This window comes from Rattus rattus, chromosome 2 (assembly GCF_011064425.1).
Source record: "Rattus rattus isolate New Zealand chromosome 2, Rrattus_CSIRO_v1, whole genome shotgun sequence".
In the NCBI taxonomy this organism is placed as follows: domain Eukaryota; kingdom Metazoa; phylum Chordata; class Mammalia; order Rodentia; family Muridae; genus Rattus; species Rattus rattus.
In genome coordinates this window covers 37,201,581-37,221,577 of record NC_046155.1, presented here as the reverse complement: position 1 = coordinate 37,221,577, position 19,997 = coordinate 37,201,581, and the positions used below count along the sequence as shown (strand labels likewise).

General features: G+C 34.8%; 1 protein-coding gene across 4 annotated transcripts in view; it reads left to right on the top strand.

Moving 5' to 3' along the window:
- Positions 1 to 19,997, top strand: part of Hectd2 (HECT domain E3 ubiquitin protein ligase 2) — a 77,075-nt gene that overhangs the window by 44,943 nt on the left and 12,135 nt on the right. For 3 of the 4 annotated variants that reach the window (XM_032891878.1, XM_032891876.1, XM_032891879.1), the window contains exons 7-14: positions 6,744 to 6,789; positions 8,337 to 8,446; positions 10,011 to 10,159; positions 10,705 to 10,828; positions 13,067 to 13,166; positions 15,883 to 15,990; positions 16,732 to 16,864; positions 17,781 to 17,869. In XM_032891878.1, the coding sequence (XP_032747769.1) occupies positions 6,744 to 6,789; positions 8,337 to 8,446; positions 10,011 to 10,159; positions 10,705 to 10,828; positions 13,067 to 13,166; positions 15,883 to 15,990; positions 16,732 to 16,864; positions 17,781 to 17,869 (859 nt within the window). The remainder of the gene's footprint in view (positions 1 to 6,743; positions 6,790 to 8,336; positions 8,447 to 10,010; positions 10,160 to 10,704; positions 10,829 to 13,066; positions 13,167 to 15,882; positions 15,991 to 16,731; positions 16,865 to 17,780; positions 17,870 to 19,997) is intronic. The other variant, XM_032891877.1, reaches the window with a different exon arrangement.

Genomic DNA, 19,997 nt, shown 5'->3' with positions numbered 1-19,997 from the left:
AATATAGCAGAATAGCATTAGGACTCATTGTTACTTTTTTTTTTTTTTTAAGACAAAGAGCATTTGGTTTTATCCTAAGTCTCTGGACTATCTAGTCTCTGGTTCTTGGCCACCCAAGTGCTATTGAGCAAGTGTTCCTATGATAGGATCAGTTATCCTTTGGGTATATGCCCAAGAGTGGTATAGCTGGATTGAAACCAGACCTTTGGCTACTTTTTTGGATTCTTTTTTTCTACCACCCTTCTTTACCCTTCCAACTCCCAGCCCTCAATACTAGGTAGGAGAGAAAGAAGGTTAGAGGGGAAGGGAGCATCAGTATTATTAGACTACTTCCTGCTGACTAGGGGCATTGCGTTCCTTGGGGCAGGTTTGATCTTCAGCAGCAGCAGGAAGAGGAAGAAGAGAAGCAGCCGCTTTTTTTTATATCCTCTCAAGAGTTCCCAGAATTCTTAACACCATACACTTGCAGAAACTGTCTGCAGCTGACAAAGTCCGCCCCTGCCAGGGCATGAGGCACTTCATAGTTTGCTGCTGTGGACAGTCAGAAGCATCTCCGTATCGCACACCTGGGATTAAACAGAACCACTTCCCATAATATTTCTATGTTTTTAAAGAAACCAAAATTCCCACTGCACCGGATCTGGAGGTAGATGGGTCTTTCTGAGGAACTGCCACAGTGCTTTCTATAGTAGCTGTACACATTTGCATCCCACCAGCAGTGGAGGAGTGTTCTCCCTGCTGCCCTCCTCTTCAGCATGAGCTGTCCCTTGTGTTGTTGATCTTAGCCATTCAGAGGTTAGCATGGAACTTCAAAGTCATTTTGATTTGTGTTTCCCTAATGGCTAAGGGTGTTGAAATTTCTTTAACTATTTCTCAGCCACTTGAGTTTCCCCTATTTGAAAAGTCTGTTTAGATCTGTACCCCATTTTTACTTGGGTTATTTAGTTTTTTGTGTCAAGTTTTTTGATATTTTATTTCCTAGTCCTCTGTCAGATGTAGAGTTGGTAAAAATCTTTTTCCTATTCTGTAGGCTGCCACTGTCTAAATGACAGTACCTTTTCCCTTGCAGAAGCTTCTGAGTTTGATGTGGCCCTGTTTATTAATTGTTGATATGAGTGCACTATCAGTGTTTTGTTCAGCAAGTCTTCTCTCACGCTAGTAAGATCAAAGTTGTTCTCCACTTTCTCTTCTGTTGGGTTGTTTACCTGATTTTATGCTGAGGTCTTTGATCCATTTGGAATTGAGTGTTGAGCAGGGTTTTAAGAATGTATCAATTTGGGTTGGGGATTTAGCTCAGTGGTAGAGCGCTTGCCTAGCAAGCACAAGGCCCTGGGTTCGGTCCCCAGCTCCGGGGGGGGGGGAAGAATGTATCAATTTGCATTCTTCTACATCCAACTGTTCGGTTTGACCAGCACCATTTGATGAAGATGCTATCTTTTTACCAATATGTATTTCTGGCCTCTTTATCAAATATCAGGTGTCTCTAGGTGTGCAGGTTTATGTCTGAATCTTGATTCAATTCCTTTGATGAACATCTGTTTTTATGTCAATTCAATGCAGTTTTTAATTACTATAGCTTTGTAGTATAACTTGAGATCAGGAATAGTGAGATTCCAACAATCCTTTTATTCTTCAGGATTGTTTTAGCTATACTGGTCTTCTTTGCATTTTCATATAAGATAGAGAATTGTCCTTTCAAGATCTGTGAAGAATTGTATTGGAATTTTTATGTGAATTGCATTGAATCTGCAGATTGATTTTGGTAGGATGGCCATTTAACTATGTTAATCTTAACAATCCATGAGCATGGGAGATTTTGCTCTTTTCTGGTATCTTTTTCAGTTTCTTTCTTCAAAGACTTAGACTTTTTTATCATTAGGTCTTTCACTTGCTTGGTTACAGTTACCCCAAGATATTTTATATTATTTAAGGATTTTTGTGGTGATGTTTCTCTGATTCTTTATTAGGCTGTCATTTGTATATAGAAAGGCTACTGGGTTTAATACAGAAATTTTCTGTACAGCTGCTTTGCTGAAGGTGTTTATTAGCTGTAGGATTTTTCTAGTGGGTTTTTTAGGGTTACTCATGTATGCTGTCATATGATATCACCTTCTTCCTTGCTAATTCATATCCCCTTCATCTCCTTCAGATGTCTTATTGCAGTAGTTAAGACTTCAAGTACTAGAACTCTTAGTCCTGATTTTAGTGAAATTGTTTTGAGTTTCTCCTCATTTAAGTTGCTATTGGCTATGGGCTTGTTTTAAACTGTCTTTATTATGTTGAGATATGTCCCTTTGCTTCCCTAATGTCTTCAGGACTTTTATTATAAAGGAATAGTGGATTCTTTTCAAAGGCCTTTTCTGCATGTAATGAGATGATACGGTAGTTTTTGTCTTTCAGTTTGTTTATATGGTAGATTACATTTACTGATTTTTTTTTTTTTTTCGGAGCTGGGGACCGAACCCAGGGCCTTGCAGTTGCTAGGCAAGCACTCTACCACTGAGCTAAATCCCCAACCCACATTTACTGATTTTTATATATTGAATCATCCCTGAAGCTCTGGAATAAAACCTGCTTGATCACGGTGGATGTTGTTTTTGATGTACTCTTGGATTTGGTTTGCAAGTATTTATTGGGTATTTTTGCATCTATGTTCATAAGGGGAAATGGTCTATAATTTTCTTTCTTTCTTAGATCTTTGTGTGGTTTTGGGTATCAGAAAAATTATGGCCTTGTATAATGAATTGGGCAGTGTTTTTCCTGTTTCTATATTGTGGGAATATTTGAGGAATATTGGTATTAACTCTTCTTTGAAAGTCTGGTAGAATTATATGCTAAAACCATCTGGTCCAAAGCTTTTTTTTTTGGTTGGTAGACTTTTAATGATTGTTTCTGTTTCACCAAGGGTTATAAGTTGTTTAAATTGCTTATCTGATCTTAATTTAACTTTTTAAAAAAATGGTATCTATAAAGAAAATTAAACCTTTCTTTTGGATTTTTCCAATTTGGTAGAGTTCAGCTTGTAAAGTGTGTTTATAGGATTGTCTGAATTCCTCAGTGTCAGGTGTTACCTTCTTACCCTTTTTGTTTCTGATTTTGTTGATTTTGATATTCTCTCTCCCCCTTTTAGTTATTTAGATAAGGGTTTGTTGGTCTTACTGATTTTTTTCAAAGGACCAACTCTGTTTCATTGATTCTTTGTATTACTCTTTTTTATTCTATTTTATTGATTTCAGCCTTGAGTTTACTTCTTGAGTTTATTACACTTCTTTTGGATGTAATTTCAGGTGTTAAGTTGCTTATATGAGGTAAATCCAGTTTTTTAATGTAGGCACTATTGCTATAAACTTGCCTCTCAGAACAATTTTCATGTATCCCTTAAGTTTGGGTGTGATGTGTATTTATTTCCATTCAATTCTAGAAAGTCTTTAATTTCTTTATCTCTGTCTTGACACATTTTTCATTCTGAAGAGAGCTGTTTAGTTTCCACGGTTTGTAAGCTTTCTATTATCTCTTTTGTTGTCAATAACCAGCCTTAATCCATGGTGACCTGATAGGATGGAGTGAGTTATTTCAGTGTTCTTAACCTGTTGAGACTTGCTTTATGTCTGAGTATATGATCAACTTTAGAGAAAATTCCATAGGGTACAGAGAAGAATGTATATTCTTTTGTGTTTGGGTGAAATGTTCTGTAAATATGTTAGGTCCATTTGGTTTATAGCATCTATTAGCTCTAGCATTTCTATATTTACTTTTTATCTAGATGACTTGTCTGTCGATGAGATGGTGTAATGCAGTCTCCCACTGTCAGTGTGTGAGAGTCAAATATGTGATTTAAGTAGTGCTTCTTTTACAAAGGTGTATGCTTTGGGCATAGATGTTAATAATAGAAATATAATATTGGTAGATTTTCCCTTGGATGAGTATGTAGTGTCCTTCCCTATCTCTTCTAATTAGTTTTCATCTGAAGTCTGTTTTGTTTGATATCAAAATAGCTACACTAACTTGTTTTTCTTAGGTCTGTTTAGAATATCTTTTTTTAACCCTTTATCCTTAGATAATTTCTATCTTTGATGTTGGAATGTGTTTCTTGAATGCAGCAAAAAGATGGGTTCTGTTTTGGCATCCTTTCTATTAGTCTGTGTCTCTTGATTGGGTAATTACGACCATTGACGTTGAGAGATATCGATGCCCAATGAATGTTGATTTTTGTTGTTTTGTTGTTTTGTTGTTATTGGTGGTGGTGGTGGTGATTGTGTGTACATGCATGTGCATGTGAGTTCATGTGTGCGTGTGTATGTTCGTGCATGTGTTCCACCTCCTTTAATTTTGGTTGTCTGGACTGTTTATTTCCTATGTGTTCATGGTTATAGTTTTCCTTCTTAGGTTGGGAATTTTCTTCCCTACATGTTTTTTCATGGAATATCTTATTTTCTCTATCTGTAATGATTGAGAGTCTTGCTGGGTATAGTACTGTGGGCTGACATCTGTGGTTTCTTAGGAGTCTGCAGCATATCTGTCCAGGGCCTTCTAGTTTTTACAGTCTCCATTGAGAAGTCAGGTATAATTCTATTAGGTCTGTCTTGATATGTTACTTGTTCTTTTCTCTTTGTAGCTTTTAATACTCTCCCTTTGTTCTGTACAGTTAGTGTTTTGATTATTAAGTGCTGAGAGGACTTTATTTTCTAGTCAAATCTATTTAATGTTGTGAATGCTTCTTGTACCTTTATAGGCATCTCCTCTTTTAGGCTAGGAAATTTTTCTTCTATCATTTTTTTAAAATATTTTCTGGGCCTTTGAGTAGGGATTCTTCTTCCTTTATTCCTGTTTTTCTTAGATTTGGTCTTTTCATGGTGTCCCAGATTTCCTGGTTGTTTTGTGTCAGGAGTTTTTTAGATTTAACTGGTGTATTTATTTCTTCTATTGTAGCTTCAGTGTCTGAGCTTCTTTCTTCCATCTCTTATATTCTGTTGGTGAAGCTTGCCTCTGTAGTTCCTGTTTTGATTTCTAAATTTTTTTCCTTCCCAGAACTCCCTCAATTTGGGTTTTCTTTATTGATTCTGTTTCTATTTTCAAATATTAAACAGTTTTATTCATTTCCTTCCACTCTGTGTTTTTATAGATTTTCTTCAGGGATTTATTAATTTCCTCTCTAAGGATCTCTGTTATCTTCATTCAGGTGATTTTAAAGTCTTTTTCTTCTATTTCAGCTATGATAAAAGGGCCTGCTGTGGTAGGATAGCAGGCCTCTAGTAGAGACACAATGCCCTGGCTGTTATTGATGGTGTTTTTATATTAGTATCTAGGTATCTGGAATTGGGATGATTGTAGGTCTAATGGTCCTTGGCCTTCCTAATGCTACAACCCTCATGTTGTAGTGACCCCAACCATAACATTATTTTTGTTGCTACTTCATAACTGTAACTTAGCTACTGTTATGAATCATAATATAAATATCTGATATGCAAGATATGATATGCTACCCCTGTGGGGAGTCATGACCCACAGGTTAAGAACAAGCACCACTGGTCTAGGTGCTGTACTGGGTTTGTCTTTGTTGAATGAGTATGATTGCTGTCTGCTGCCTAGTAGGAAATTTTCTGTGGACCTGCTTCCATGGCCTGCTAAGCTGATGTTTTCCCAGGGTGTGCCTGCTGGTATTAGCGGCTTGGATAATGGGTTGAGTTGGAGGAAAAGATTGTGATCAGTTTGGAGGTGGGACCAGAAAGAAAAAGAGACCACAGCAGGTTTTCTGCTTCAGAGCTGGGTGATGAGACTGGAGGATTGAATCTGGAGGAGCAGGAGAGGTGTGGATCTACTGTCGGCCTACTTGTTGCCGGGTTACAGACATTTCTGTCTCTTCAGGAGTGGACTATAAGCTGAAGCACATTTTCTTTCTTTAATGCATAAATAAATATTAAGTAAAAATAATCCATGTTAAAAGAAAATGTGTTTTTAAATTACTGATTATTTATTAGGCTTTTTTTTTATTGGATATTTCCTTTATTTACATTTCTTTTTTTTTTTTTTTTTTTTGGTTCTGGGGACCGAACCCAGGGCCTTGCGCTTCCTAGGCAAGCGCTGAACCACTGAGCCAAATCCCCAACCCCTATTTACATTTCAAATGTTATCCCCTTTCCCGGTTTCCCCTCCAGAAAACTCCCATCCCATTCCCCCAACCCTGCCTCCATAAGGGTGCTACCCACTCCTAGCTCCCTGCCCTGGCATTCCCCTACACTGGGGCATCCAGTCTTCACAGGACCAAGGGCTTCTCCTCCCCCCCCCCCATGCCTGACAAGGCCATCCTCTGTTACATATGTGACTGGAGCCATGGGTCCCTCCACATGTACTCTTTGGCTGGTGGTTTAGTCCCTGGGAGCTCGGGGGGGGGGGGGTTTGGTTGGTTGATATTGTTGTTCTTCCTACAGGGTTGCAAACCTCTTTAGCTCCTTCAGTCCTTTCTCTTAACTCCTCCATTAGGGATCCCATTCTCCATAGTCTAGCTTTTACCTTAAAATGCTACAGCTTTCCTCAGTAACTTGCTCTTTAAGTGATTCTCAGAACCAGCCTACTATTTTCCAAGCACACTAGAGACATTTATATCTCAATAAAAGCAATGCATGTAAACTTAAATTTATTTTGGCTTCTCAGTTCTTAAAAACACATATATAATAGTCATGTTTTATTAGATACTATGAAATTAACCACTCAACTGTAATTAATCATGTCTGTCCCTTTTTCAGTCCACGAACAAAAGATGATCTTAGAGCATATTTTATACTGTTACAGGTAAGTTAGAGTTATTGAATTCATATGTCAATCTGCATGTGCAAATTAAATTATATCAGATAACTATAACTTGCAATAGTATTAATACTCTTTAGGATAATATTTAATTGTAACCCAAAGAGACTCAGAAGCTAAATTATATGAGGAATTTAAATTATAAGTGAGTTCATACCTCCTTTCCACAGTGTTTGGATATTCTTCCCTTTCCACTCAGACACTTTCCTCTCACCTAATTGGCACAGGATACAGAATTTCCCCATATACTAGGCTTCTGTTTTTTAGTAATGTTCATTAGAATTCTGATAGAAACATAAAAGTTGTTAGTTATTTGTTAGAAAGCAAACTGATACTTGCTCTCTCGTGAGAGAGAGATGGATTTAAAAATACAAAAATATATTAAGGTATTAAGTAAAATCAAATCTTTAATTTTTTTAAAAATTATATTATCTTAGTTAACACACTACATTATACCATTCTTTATAATTTGTTGTTCAGGTATATTAACTTATTTGAAGTTAAGAATATTAAGTGTCAGTGTAGGGAATGTGCAGATAGAGAAAAGCTATAAGCTGACAGCATAAAGCTCAGCTCTTAGAAGCATGTGTTAGTCAGCTGTAAGTTCTGCTCACATCACTCTTCCCAGAGCTGTTACTGGATGAGGTGGTCAGCGCCCTAAGTTCACTCCTGCCTCATTAGTCAGCTTTGAAAAACAGGGTTCTCTTTTTTTAAAATCACAATCGGATTGATTTTTTATTTATTTTTAATTTTTATTTGTGTGTCTGTGTGTGAGCTACTTGTGTGGAGTACTCATGAAGGTTGAAGTCAGATGCTCTAGGACTAACACTGCACACAGTTCTTAGTGCCAGAACCAAACTCATGACCTCTAGAAGGGCATCAGGCACTCTGAACCATCTCTCTACCTGGCACCTGAGTTTTAATAATATAACTTCGATGGAAATTTATGAAATAAACACTGCGAAAGAGCTTCAGCTTTGAAAGATTAATATGGGGTTTACTTAGTTTAGGAGCATTCTCACAGTCCTTTAACATTTGAAAGTTGTCACAGCACATGCTTACTATTCTCTGTGACAAATGAAGCCAGCTTATTTCCCAGTGCAAAAGTTTTACAACGTACATTTACCTGGTTTTCCTTTTGTTTTTTAAATCAAGAAAACCCACAATGTTCTCTTGCTGTTTAATTGAGTAAGAATGATTGATTGACAGCATTTATGGAGAATGGGACAAGGTGCTTTATATATGTTTTCTTTTTAAAACTCAAAATGACTCCTGAGATAGATATTATTTCCATTTTACAGCCTAGAAAATTGAGAATTAAAGTTTAAAACCATACCTAATGGTGCACAGCTAATATACGACTCCAGAGCCTATAACAGAAACTAGTTTTGCTTAAATACAAGTTGATTGTTTTTAAAGAACTACACAAACTCAAATGTAGCTTCCTGAATTTGCTGCTTAAAATTCATTAAGATTTGTGTTTTTCCTTGTTAACACAATTTTAACACAGTTATCTTTAATATCTTTTTCAGAATCCTCAATTTAATATCACATCTACATATGTCATCTATGCTCACTTGCTACGACAGATAGCTACCTTAGTGGAAGCTGACCATCATTTCCTAGTTCACTGGCTTAAAAAGTAAACAAAAACTTTCATAGTCTCTCACTTTTAAATGTGATATTATTAATTTTATGATAAACTATTGTAAACCTTTATAATATTTAAATGTTTTGAAGATTTTTAGGAATGATGTTTATACTTTGAAATGCTTCAAAAGCCAGTTATAAAATGTATACTTCAGTAATACATAAAAGATACATAAATATTTTTAATCTAAGTAACCATGTTCCTGTGAAAATATTGACCACTTGCAGCTTTTATGTAACACATTTCTGTTTTTTATACATTTCAAGTGAATTTGCTCAACTTTTGCTTTATTATGTGTCTTTTTATTTCCTCTCTGTTAGCACATCTTACTACATGTGGTACTTTCTCCTTATTTAAAAATACCAGATTACAAAAGCACATTACTTCTTCCCATCGAGTCTATATTTACATTAGTAGACATTTCTCCATGATGGGAAAAAACTAAAAGGGCAAAATATTTCCAAAATAAAATTTCAATACTGTCAGGCCTCATGATGACTATAATAATAATTATTACTATTGATTATACTAGTGATAATTACTATTATTGGTAGTAGTATTCAGAAACTAACTGTATTTATGAAGTCACAAACAATGCTGTCTAGCACACGTCAATGAGCCTTTGCTTGGGTGGGTTACCAGAAGCCTCTCTGATGACAGTCCTGTCAGCTCACCAAGCATCCACTTTATGAGTGCTTGTACTTGATGCTTTACTCCATGTAAGTTGGTTAAGTTGAGATCATGATGGTTGTACCATATGCAATGCTAATAATGCTATAACACACACACACTTTGTAAGTACAACATGCCACGTCCTCCTTGTTCATTGGATAACATCACAGTCGTCTTGTTCATTGGGACTAGCCAGCACTTAATTATTACATTGTACGATCTTTGGATTTTGAGACAGGGTAGCCTGGAACTTACCTTGTATCCCAGTGGGCCTCTAACTCACAGTCCTCTTGTCTCAGTCTCCCAATTATAGAGATTACAGGTGTACACCGCCAGTGCCTGGCTGGAGGGCCATTTTAAAAAATAACAGAATAATCAAAAAAGGCACAAAATATGAAAAACATGATCTCAGACTATAGAAAAGATACTTGGTTACTGTATGAGAACTGAAACGAAGGTTAAAGCACTACCCTACTGAATCTCATTCATACATACATGCCGATGCCTCGAGGTTCTCACTACTGTTTATGTCCACAAGTGGTCATGAAAGCACAAGTGCTGACCTGGGGCATAGGGAACAAATCTTAGCATACAGGTTAGTCTTCCAGAACAGGATCTGTGAATAATGAAAACTGGTAAATCCTGAAAGACTTAAAAATTATACTAATAATTCTGCAGTAATTTTTGTGTTTATTTCTTATTTGAGAAATAGTATTGGTAGAATTTCACATCTTTTGAAATGTTTTCAACTTAATAAATATAATCTGTGAGAATGAATAGTTTATATTCTATGCATATCGGATGTAGTTTGGTCTCTAACAAATATATAGACAAAATAAGAAATGAAAAATTTTGATTAGAATTATTTCAAAATCTTTACCAGATTATCCCAGAAGAAATTCAAGCAACTGGTAGAGAGATTGCTGCAATTTGTTTCTTTACGCCTGTTTCCAGCAAAACCTGAAGAATTCCCGCCTCTAACAAAGTGTACCTGGTGGATTCCATCAGCTGCTAAAGTTCTGGCTTTACTTAGTAGGTTTTGATAATTCACTCACTCTTCCTTTTCTCTTGATGAGTATGAGGGGCTTGTCTTCAGGGTCGCTAAGTACTTGAGAGATAGCTTTAACTTTTAAACCATTATTTTGAAGAAAACAAAGTCATTTTCTGTTTTATGGATTTTACAAAATATAAAACTTTTAATTATGAATATTTTACGAAGTTGGGAAGAGCTTTGTTTCTGCTTGCATTATGGTGCATATGATTCACTAAGTATTCATTGCTGAGAAAACAGGAATTCCCACTAATTATTGAAGACTTCTACAAGAGACAACAGTGATGGAGAAATGATGAGTAGATGACCATCTGCCCCTTCTCTAAATATTTTTATGATCCTTATCACTTTTTTAAGGCAAGAAATAGCTATTTTTTAACAGTTTTGAATGCCTTTTCATTGGAACTGTAGTTATTTAAAACAGAAGTTTAAGTTAAGGCTAGCCAGTAAATATTAATGTGTTTTTTATTAGAATAGATTATGCACATATTGGAAAGGAACACTATAAGAGAACTTCTCTTCACAGATACTGCCAACAATTTGGTTCACCCACCCCTTGTTCCTTACACTGATTTCTATAATTCTACCTTGGATCACATTGATCTCATGGAAGAGTATCATACTTGGCAGAGCTTTGGGAATTCTCACAGGTATGATTAGTAGCACATCTAATTATTTACCTAACAAAATGCTATTTAAAGTAATAACTGGACTTTAAGTTTGTATAAATAGTATGTATATAATTTCTATGTATATAAACATGTCATTTAGATATGTAGCTTTAAAATGTGATTTTGTCTATCGAGAGGTTTAACTTTTGCTACATTTTCAGTTTATGCACATGTTAATATAGTTTCGTTTTAATTAATAGTATCTTTTCAAGAACAATGAGTTTTTCCCTATGTATGAGGTTCCTTGGAGCTTACTATTCAGTGTGCTGTCATCACACAAGGGGCAGTGTGTTTTTTTCTCTAAAGGACTAGAAGATAAATATTTTCAGTTCTGTAAATAATACATATTGTTATTTCAGCATGAAAACCCTTAGATACTATATAAATGAATAACTGTGAATGTTCCAGATTACTTTATTTACAAAAACTGGTGATAAGCCATCTTATCTTAGAGGCCACAGTGTACCGGTTCCTAGTCCAGTTCATTGATCACACACTTATGGCCGCTCCCTCAGTCTGCAACAAAAAGTGATTGTGAATTATTTATACAAAGAATTGATATTTCAGAGAAAGGAGCTTCACAGTTTAGTGCAACAGATTTTCAAAAATGCTTGGCCAAATTCTTGAATACACAATACTTTTTGTGTACATTTCTACTTTGAATTACATCAAGCCTATCCAAAACATAGTTTATTTCTCAAACATGAAATATTCAGGAGATGGAAAGATGTGAATATACATATTGAAGACCCACAGAGCCCACGTAAACACACGCATTCCTTAAAATTTCCAGTAATTCTACCAGAATTGACCTAAAATTTATAATGGCCCTCTGTTCAAATCTCAGTGTACATATGAACAGTCGTCTGAGGAATAATGTTTTGGTAGAGTTTCTTTGGTAGAGAGCAAAGATGCTCTCATTCCTGTTTTAGTATAAGTGTAACCATAAACCAACTAATAATTTGACTATTTCATTGTAAGTTTTTAATATGAAGTCCTTTTAGTCACATTGGAACATACCGACAGTGCACTACCTAGGTGTTCCAGTGGCCCCATCTGCCCTGGGAAGTCAGTAGAATCTGGAATGGGATCTGGAATTCAGGGCAAGTCACCATTGACTGTGTGGTGTTTACCTGGGTACTTCATACACATAGTAGTTTTTAATGTGTTTTATTTTTTATAAAACCAAAATGGCAAAGGTTGAGAAGCACTGTTTTAAAGTATATAATGAAACCAACATATATCTTTTTAGGTTTGTTGCATTTTCTTTTATTTCAAACCTTTAGTTGACTTAGTAACTCATCATTAGTTACTAGTACTGAGCAATTTGTATTTATTATCAATTTTGAATCAGAGTAAAGTCTGTGTAATGTTCAGTACATAGGACTATCTCTTCTTTCTCATATCTTCTTTGCAACTAGTGGACATAAGACCACCACCTACTGTGTTCAGAGTACAGCTAAAGTTGATGGGGTTGTTGCAGTTACTTCCATTGAACTCTACCCCACCTTCACTGCAGCCACTTCTAATGGGAGTCTAAACCTCAAAGTATTACTACTGCCGTGTTCACTCTTTCCCATATGTTTATGACTGAGTAGTTTGTGCCTTTCCTATGTAGTGTAAGACGTAGCTCTGATCTGGGAGACAAGTTATTCCCATGCCCTTTGATAATAATGTTATATTTTTGTAAGTAGTACTTTTCATATTTTGCAGTTTTCTCATTTTTATTATATTGCTTTTAAATTTATGACTGCTTTTTATATGCTATAATTATCACTGTTTGTTCATTTCTGACGCTCACACACCAGAAATAGTCCTTGAAAAATAAATTGTATATTCATTGAATGTGTAAATATTCTGTCCTATTTCTGGACCATCAACACTTGCTTCCTGCTCCTGCTGCTGGCCACATTTTTCACAGGTGATAATATAGGTGTCTGTGAAAATGGAAATGATTTGTGTGAACAATGTAAGTGATTAGCACATATTTAAAAAATTAGTTGTGGCTTCCTATAGAGAATTAAAACACTGTACTTCTAGGAATGATACATTTTTCATAGGTTTGTGAAAATGAACTCATGCACACAAAATCTTTTGTGAATGGTAAAACACCATACAAAAGTAATGTTTTATATTGCAAGGAGGGTACCTTAGATTCCCTTAGTGTACTTTTGCTAAAAATGCACCATTTTGCTTTTTCTGTTTTCGCTTATAAAGCAGGTTTTCCTTCTGTCAGTACCCATTCGTTATTTCTATAACTGCAAAAAAAATCATTATTCAAAGAGACTCAGAACAACAGATGATAAGCATCGCAAGGGTAAGCCAGCTATGAAACATGTTTATGCTGACTGTAATCAATATAATAAATAATAAATAAGTTAAATGTCTTGTGAATTGTTTTAGTGTAATCAGGAAATGTTAAAAATATAATTCATGTTATTACTCCCACAAGGTAACCCTGTTCACAATATGGGAGATAGAACACCCCACATCTAGTCAGCCTCCCAGTATATTATAAATATAGCAGAAATCTCTCTCATAGACCCAAATTTGAGGAGCTTGTTGTAACCAAGATGAGACCAAGACACTGATCATTCACACTATAGCACATTCTGGAGTTGATGAAAATCAGAAACAACCAAGACATTAGGTGATTAACACTAGTATATATCCTATAAAACTAAGAAATACACTTAAGGAAAGTGAAAAGTCTTATAATTGTTTCTCAGTACATGGGAAATGCAGACAGTAGGACAGACTAGGAAAATGGAGAGCAAGGTGAAGTTTCTCCCTGGGCCTCTGCACTGCCTACCACTGTTGAGGACAGCGCAAGAGTGAGCGCTCACACTGCTCCCCTACACATTTGCACATACCAGGTGTCTGTGCATATGAGAATACGCACAGTGTTAAAGATGAAAGAGAAGCTTGGCGGCTTAAAATGGAAAGAAAAACAGAGTAGACAGAAATTATTCCCAAGTCTTCTTCAAGAGTTAAAACAGCAAAGTATAAATTACGATATTTCAAAATATAAAAATAATATTTTATTGATCAGCAGTTCAGTTCCTGGGTATAATGTTTTCTGTCAAAGAAAAAGACAAAGGTTTTGTTGCTTGAGAAGTTCCAAAAATCAGCTTGCATTGAGAATGGGAATATTAGAAGAAATTTTATTGCCTCTGGCTCCAAAGAGAATTCCAAAGCCATGCTGCTCCTAAAGAATGAGATTAAGTGGGCATATGTGACACCGCATGCTACTGAAAAGTTGATCTGCATAGCCAGTCATCCTGACATTTGACTTCATCGAATTTCTGTATCATGTGTCTTTTTTTAAAGTAATTTCTTTTACTGTGGCTGTGTGGTTTGTTACAGTTTAAATGAAGTAGACAGCACTAGTTTATCCAGATTTCTCTAGCAGTGCTACTCCTCATGCTTAATGTATCAGATGTATCTAGCAGTGTGCTACTACTCATGCTTAATGTATCAGATGCCATTCCGTGCTGCAGTTCTCCAATGGGAAAGGAGAGCCCAGATAGGCTTTCACAGACCATGAGAGGGAGGAGTAGACTGAAGACTCAGAGGCATTGTTAGTTCTCACAGGTTCCTCCTAACTCCCATGCCACTTGAATTAATGACTGGTGACTCTTTTGGCACAGCTTATGCTATAGTCTGAAATTGCAAAATTAAGTAAACAAATTAGTTCCATAAGACTGCCTAAAATTCTGCCTTTGATGGCCTCTTCCATTTGAAGCATTCTTATGGCAAGTACACATTTCCAGTGAAAAGACCATTAAGCTTGTCTTCATTAGCATCCAGAGGTAAAGATATTTACTTGAACATGTGACAGCTACATAGGGTCAAGAACAGGATCAGAAGACGAGAAAGAAAGGATAGGACAAAGATCTGTTACACAAGACACTGTCCAGGAATATAGACTTCCTTAGTAAGCTAGGACCCAGAAAAACAAAAATCTACTAAGAGTCTTCACACAAGAGATTGGAGGCCTGGGGGAGGCTATGAATTGTCATCTATTATAGTAATCTACAAAATCTTAAACCTCAAACTCCATTTGGGGCATGAGATATTTACTATGTTATAGCACATTAATATACTTCAGATGTCTAAAATATTGATCCTTATTTGTACAGAATTTATTTTCATTGTCACCAAAGACAATTAGTCTAATAATCATTATCTAGGTAAATAAATATATATATTGATTTTGTATAATAAATGACATACATACATTTCTTATACATTCTAATATGTTGGTTTTTATATACTCGGTGCTTATATTTTGGAGAAACATGAAAAATGCATTCTCAAATCTTTTATATATGTATCACCCAGCATATATGTTTACATTTTGGTAAATTTTCTTTTGGTACTCTTTAATCAACACAGGCAATGTTGTGTTATATACATAATTTTAATCCCTGCTTAAACTGTCTGCATAGTTTTCCTACTTATTTTTAGTAGCTGCATTATATTCCACTTATTAGATATACTTAGGATAGTTTTAAGCTTTGATTTTATTGATAATATTTTTATAAATATCTCATGGAATAAATTTATATCTAATCTTTAAAATTCTCCAATGTAGAACTATTAGAATTAAAGATCTGAACGTTGATATCTTTAAACCTATAGACACATTAACTTTTTTACTTTCTAGAAATACACTGTTCTTTTAGGATAAACTAAGTATCCAAAATAGTTTAAACCTGAGCTTAGCATTAGGAATACATGCTTTTTTACACAGGAAACTTTGCTATCAAAAGTCTGAGTCCTGTGGAAATCGCAGTTCAGCCTTCTCACTATAAAATTGAGCAAGATTTTTGTACCTACTGGCTACCAGGGTTCCAAAATAAAGTAATAATAAGATGTTTCACAAGCTAAAATGTATATAATTGATTTATGAAATTATTTATGTGAGAGATCACATAAAAAAGAATTAAGCTTTTTTGACTGTTTTAAGTGTTTTAAATGAAATTATACTTTAAGTAAAAGTGAAAATGTTTGCTTTCTTATTTAATTAGCAAAGTTTGGTGGATAAAGTATCACGAAGACAAAGACCTGATATGAATATGTTATTTCTAAATATGAAAGTAAGGAGGACACATCTGGTTAGCGACTCACTTGATGAGGTATAATTTATTTCAGAATGGTTCTGACTTATTACTAAAATTTTTTAAACTATTATTTCTCTGTGCCAATATGTATACCTGCATAAATGCTGATATAGTTAAGAGAAATTTTATATAAATAAGCTTTTATAACATTCTGATATTTATTAGTAGTTGGTTAATTCCTCATAGGAGTTGATGTAGAATATGTAAATACGTAATTCATGTTTCTTAGTGTTCTACCTGGACTCTAGACCAGCCATCTTTCTTCTGATTAGGTGTATAACAAGTCATTTTTAGCTCTCCACACCCCACGTTGCTCATCTGTAAACTTAGAGGTCTGACCGATAGGGTATGGGGTATATAGGACCTCTGTAGGTTCACACCTTGCATGTACACTGCTGCAGTCAAACCATCATGTATTAGAGATAATGGCTATTTTATCTATGTGGGGCTTTTATTTAGTGTTGAAAGAGAAGGGGCCATAAAAAGTTACAGTCTACTAAATTAAAATTTTGGACACAGTATGATTCTTGGGGGCAATACCCTTAATTCTTTTTCCTAGTCTGTAAAACAAATGATAACGCCTAGCTTATCCTGTCAGACAAATTGGATGGATGGATAGATGTGTGAATGGGTAGATGTTTATGGAAGTAAAAATAAGCTAAAGTCTGCCTAATATTGTTCCCAAAAACTAAAAAATAAATAAATTCCCTTTTTATTGCTCTTTGTTCTGCCCTATTACATAACTTCTTCAAATAGCTGACCCGGAAAAGAGCTGACTTGAAGAAGAAATTGAAAGTTACATTTGTAGGTGAAGCTGGTTTGGATATGGGTGGCTTGACTAAAGAATGGTTCCTTCTTCTAATTCGCCAGATTTTCCATCCAGATTATGGTGAGTGTTAATGTTTGTGATCATTGTCACTCTAGACTTGTTAGAGTTTAGTAGTAGCCCTGACATTTTCATCAGCTGTAAATGTAGAATTTGTACAGAAATAGTCGTACATCTCTTGAATAAATGAAATGAATGGAAGTGTACCATTGAAATAAAGAACATTCAGAATTTTAAAACAAGCCAATAGGTTCTTTTTTTCTGTACTAGTATGCGAAGCTTGTTCCGTTAAATAGTCATTTTAAGAAATAGAAGTCTGTGGTCTTGGGAGATGGTTTAGTCAGTAAACAGCTGGCTGTGTATGCCCAAGGCTCAACTTAGGTCCCAAGTATCCTCCATCTGCCAGCACTCCTTTAACAAAGGAAAAGAGAGAGAGAGAGAGAGAGAGAGAGAGAGAGAGAGAGAGAGAGAGAGAGAGAGAGAGAGAGAGATCTCCTAGAGCTTAATTGGTCAGGTCCAGAGTCAGTGGGAGACTCTTTCAAAGATAACATGGACCATGACTGAAGAAGACACCTGACATTAACCTGTGGATTCACACACAGGTGAACATGTATACACGCATAAACCACAGACAAATGAAGTAGAAATTCATAAGTTAAATTTTAAGGACAAAATCTTTATTATATTTTATTTAGAGAAAATGCTTACATAATTATGTGTCTATTAAATGTTTTTCTTCAAAGGTTATACATATCATACATGTTATGGATAACATAAATGTGTAAAATCTTGTACATCCTTGTAAAAACCCAAAGATATAAAAATGCCTTCCATAAATATTTTACTAAGATTTGTAAATATATTCTGTGAAATTTTTAACATGAAAGATGATTCGTAACAGAACTGTTGCCTTTGGTAGATTTCATATGTATTTTTCCAGTGCTTTTCATCTAACGGATAAATTATGCTTTCTCTGCAGGCATGTTTACATACCACAAGGATTCACACTGCCATTGGTTTAGCAGCTTTAAGTGTGATAACTATTCTGAGTTCCGATTGGTTGGAATTGTATCCTTTAAACTTTCCACTAGGAGGTGCTACTAGACTAGAGTTTTTTTAAGGGTTTTTTTTTTTTCTTAATTTTTCAATCTATAGTTTAGAAAGATGTTGTTTTAGAAAATTAAACATCAGACTTATTAGATTTTCTCATATATATGTATATATATAATATATATGTTATCAAACCTCCATAGTCTCAGTACATTTAAAGAAAATGACTGACTTTTAATTCTTTTTATCTCAAAATATATATCAAAATTATCAAAAATTTAAAAGTTTTAAAAATCTAGAGTATTTTCCATTTGTAATAGATTATTTTCTCTCCTTGCATTTTGTGCTCATTTACTCAATTTACTAAGTTGAAATCATAAGAATTAAATTTAGCTTTTTTTAAGTACCTTGAAATCCTGAGACATGAAGGAGGTAACCCTAAAAAAATTAAAAAGTGAATGCTATGGGAAATATTTAAAACATATATAATTATTTTACAGCTTTTTTAATTTTATAAATTCATTTGCTGTTTCTTATCTCTATCTCAGGTATGTTGTATAATTTATTCCTTCACTACAAAGAGAGATTAGATAATAGACAAAGATACCTTGTATATTAGCTTTTTAAGTTAGAAGAAATATAATTGTAGGAAATGAAAGAAGAGTAAAAAGATAAGCAAGAGCTGAAGATGTGTAGAGAAAAGGAAAAATTCCAACTTTGGGAAGGTTAGCATTTAAATAAGTCGATGAGCATCAGTGCAGGGGAATTTATCGTCAGTCAGATGGCTATGTACCGTGCATTAACAATAAGTTCTAAGGGGTTTGTGACTTCACTAAACCAAGATTAGCATAAAAATAAGTGTGGTGAGGTTGTAAGGTGGAGACGATGTAATACTGTATTTGTCCCAGAGAATTTAAGCCGAGAGGATGGGGGACTGAAAGGCTGAGTTGTTACTGACTTGCTACAAAGCAGTGATCACCCTGGGACTGGAGGAAGTGCTGAGCATCCGTCCATATCAGGCCATGTCATGATTTTTACCGTGATTAAATCCTGAGGAACTTGAAAGCGTGCGTATATGAAAGAAAAAGCAGGAAATAAAAATACACATTGAAGTAGTCAAGTTAATTTGAAACGCTTATAGATTGTCATATCTAAGGTCCAGAACGACTAATTTCACACTATCCAAGAAGGCTGAACAAGTCCTAGATTCCTGTTTTCCTCTAATTTACAGGTCTCACTTGAGTGTGTCCAACTCTGTGGTACTTTTTACTGACTTTGACCTATTTGAACTTCTTCATGCATGTGGTTATCTTGCTTTACAATACTATGTTACAGCTCACAGTTGTGATATTTTGACTTCCTGATATCACTAATAAAGTTAGCTATTGAACTTTTAAATAATGCTTTTCATAAGACTGTGAATTGCCAGTCATCTTCTTTTATGATATCCGTGGTTTTTACTCAGCCAGTACCTAAAAGATCATACTAAGCATGTTCTTATGCGTATATTTTATGTTAAACATTAAACTCCCACAATTAGTGTTTGACTGCAGTTATTTTTAAATATGGTAAAATCTTAGTGTTTACAAGAAATAGAACTATAAAACAAAATAATAATTGTAAAATTATAAATGTTATAAGAGTATTAATAACAGTAATATTTTAAAAGTAGAATTACCTATACCATAAAAGGATTTTGAAACTGTATAGAAACAATATAGTACAGTACAGGTTTTCAGACTATCCACAGCACAAAGCAGTCAGTGACACTGGCAGAAAAATTACTCCATCCCTGTTTCAACTAGAGCAGGTTAATTTGGTGTGAAGTATAATATTTCTGTGTGAGAGGCTCTGTAGCAGAAACCTATTAACCTACTTCCTTACTGTGGGCAACCTGCTTTGAGGATTTTAGTATTAAAATTTTTTAAGTGAAAAATGTTTAGAGGCTATTATCATAGTGGATAATTATGAATTACAACACTGTAATATTATGATTGTCATCACTGTTGCTACTATCTTGATTATATATTTAAGTGTATTTGCGGATTCTATCTTCTTACACACACTGATCAGCCTGTGCAGTTACTTAGACAACAGTATAGCCATTTCTTATGACTCCAGCCCTCATTTAACCTTTGCAACTTAA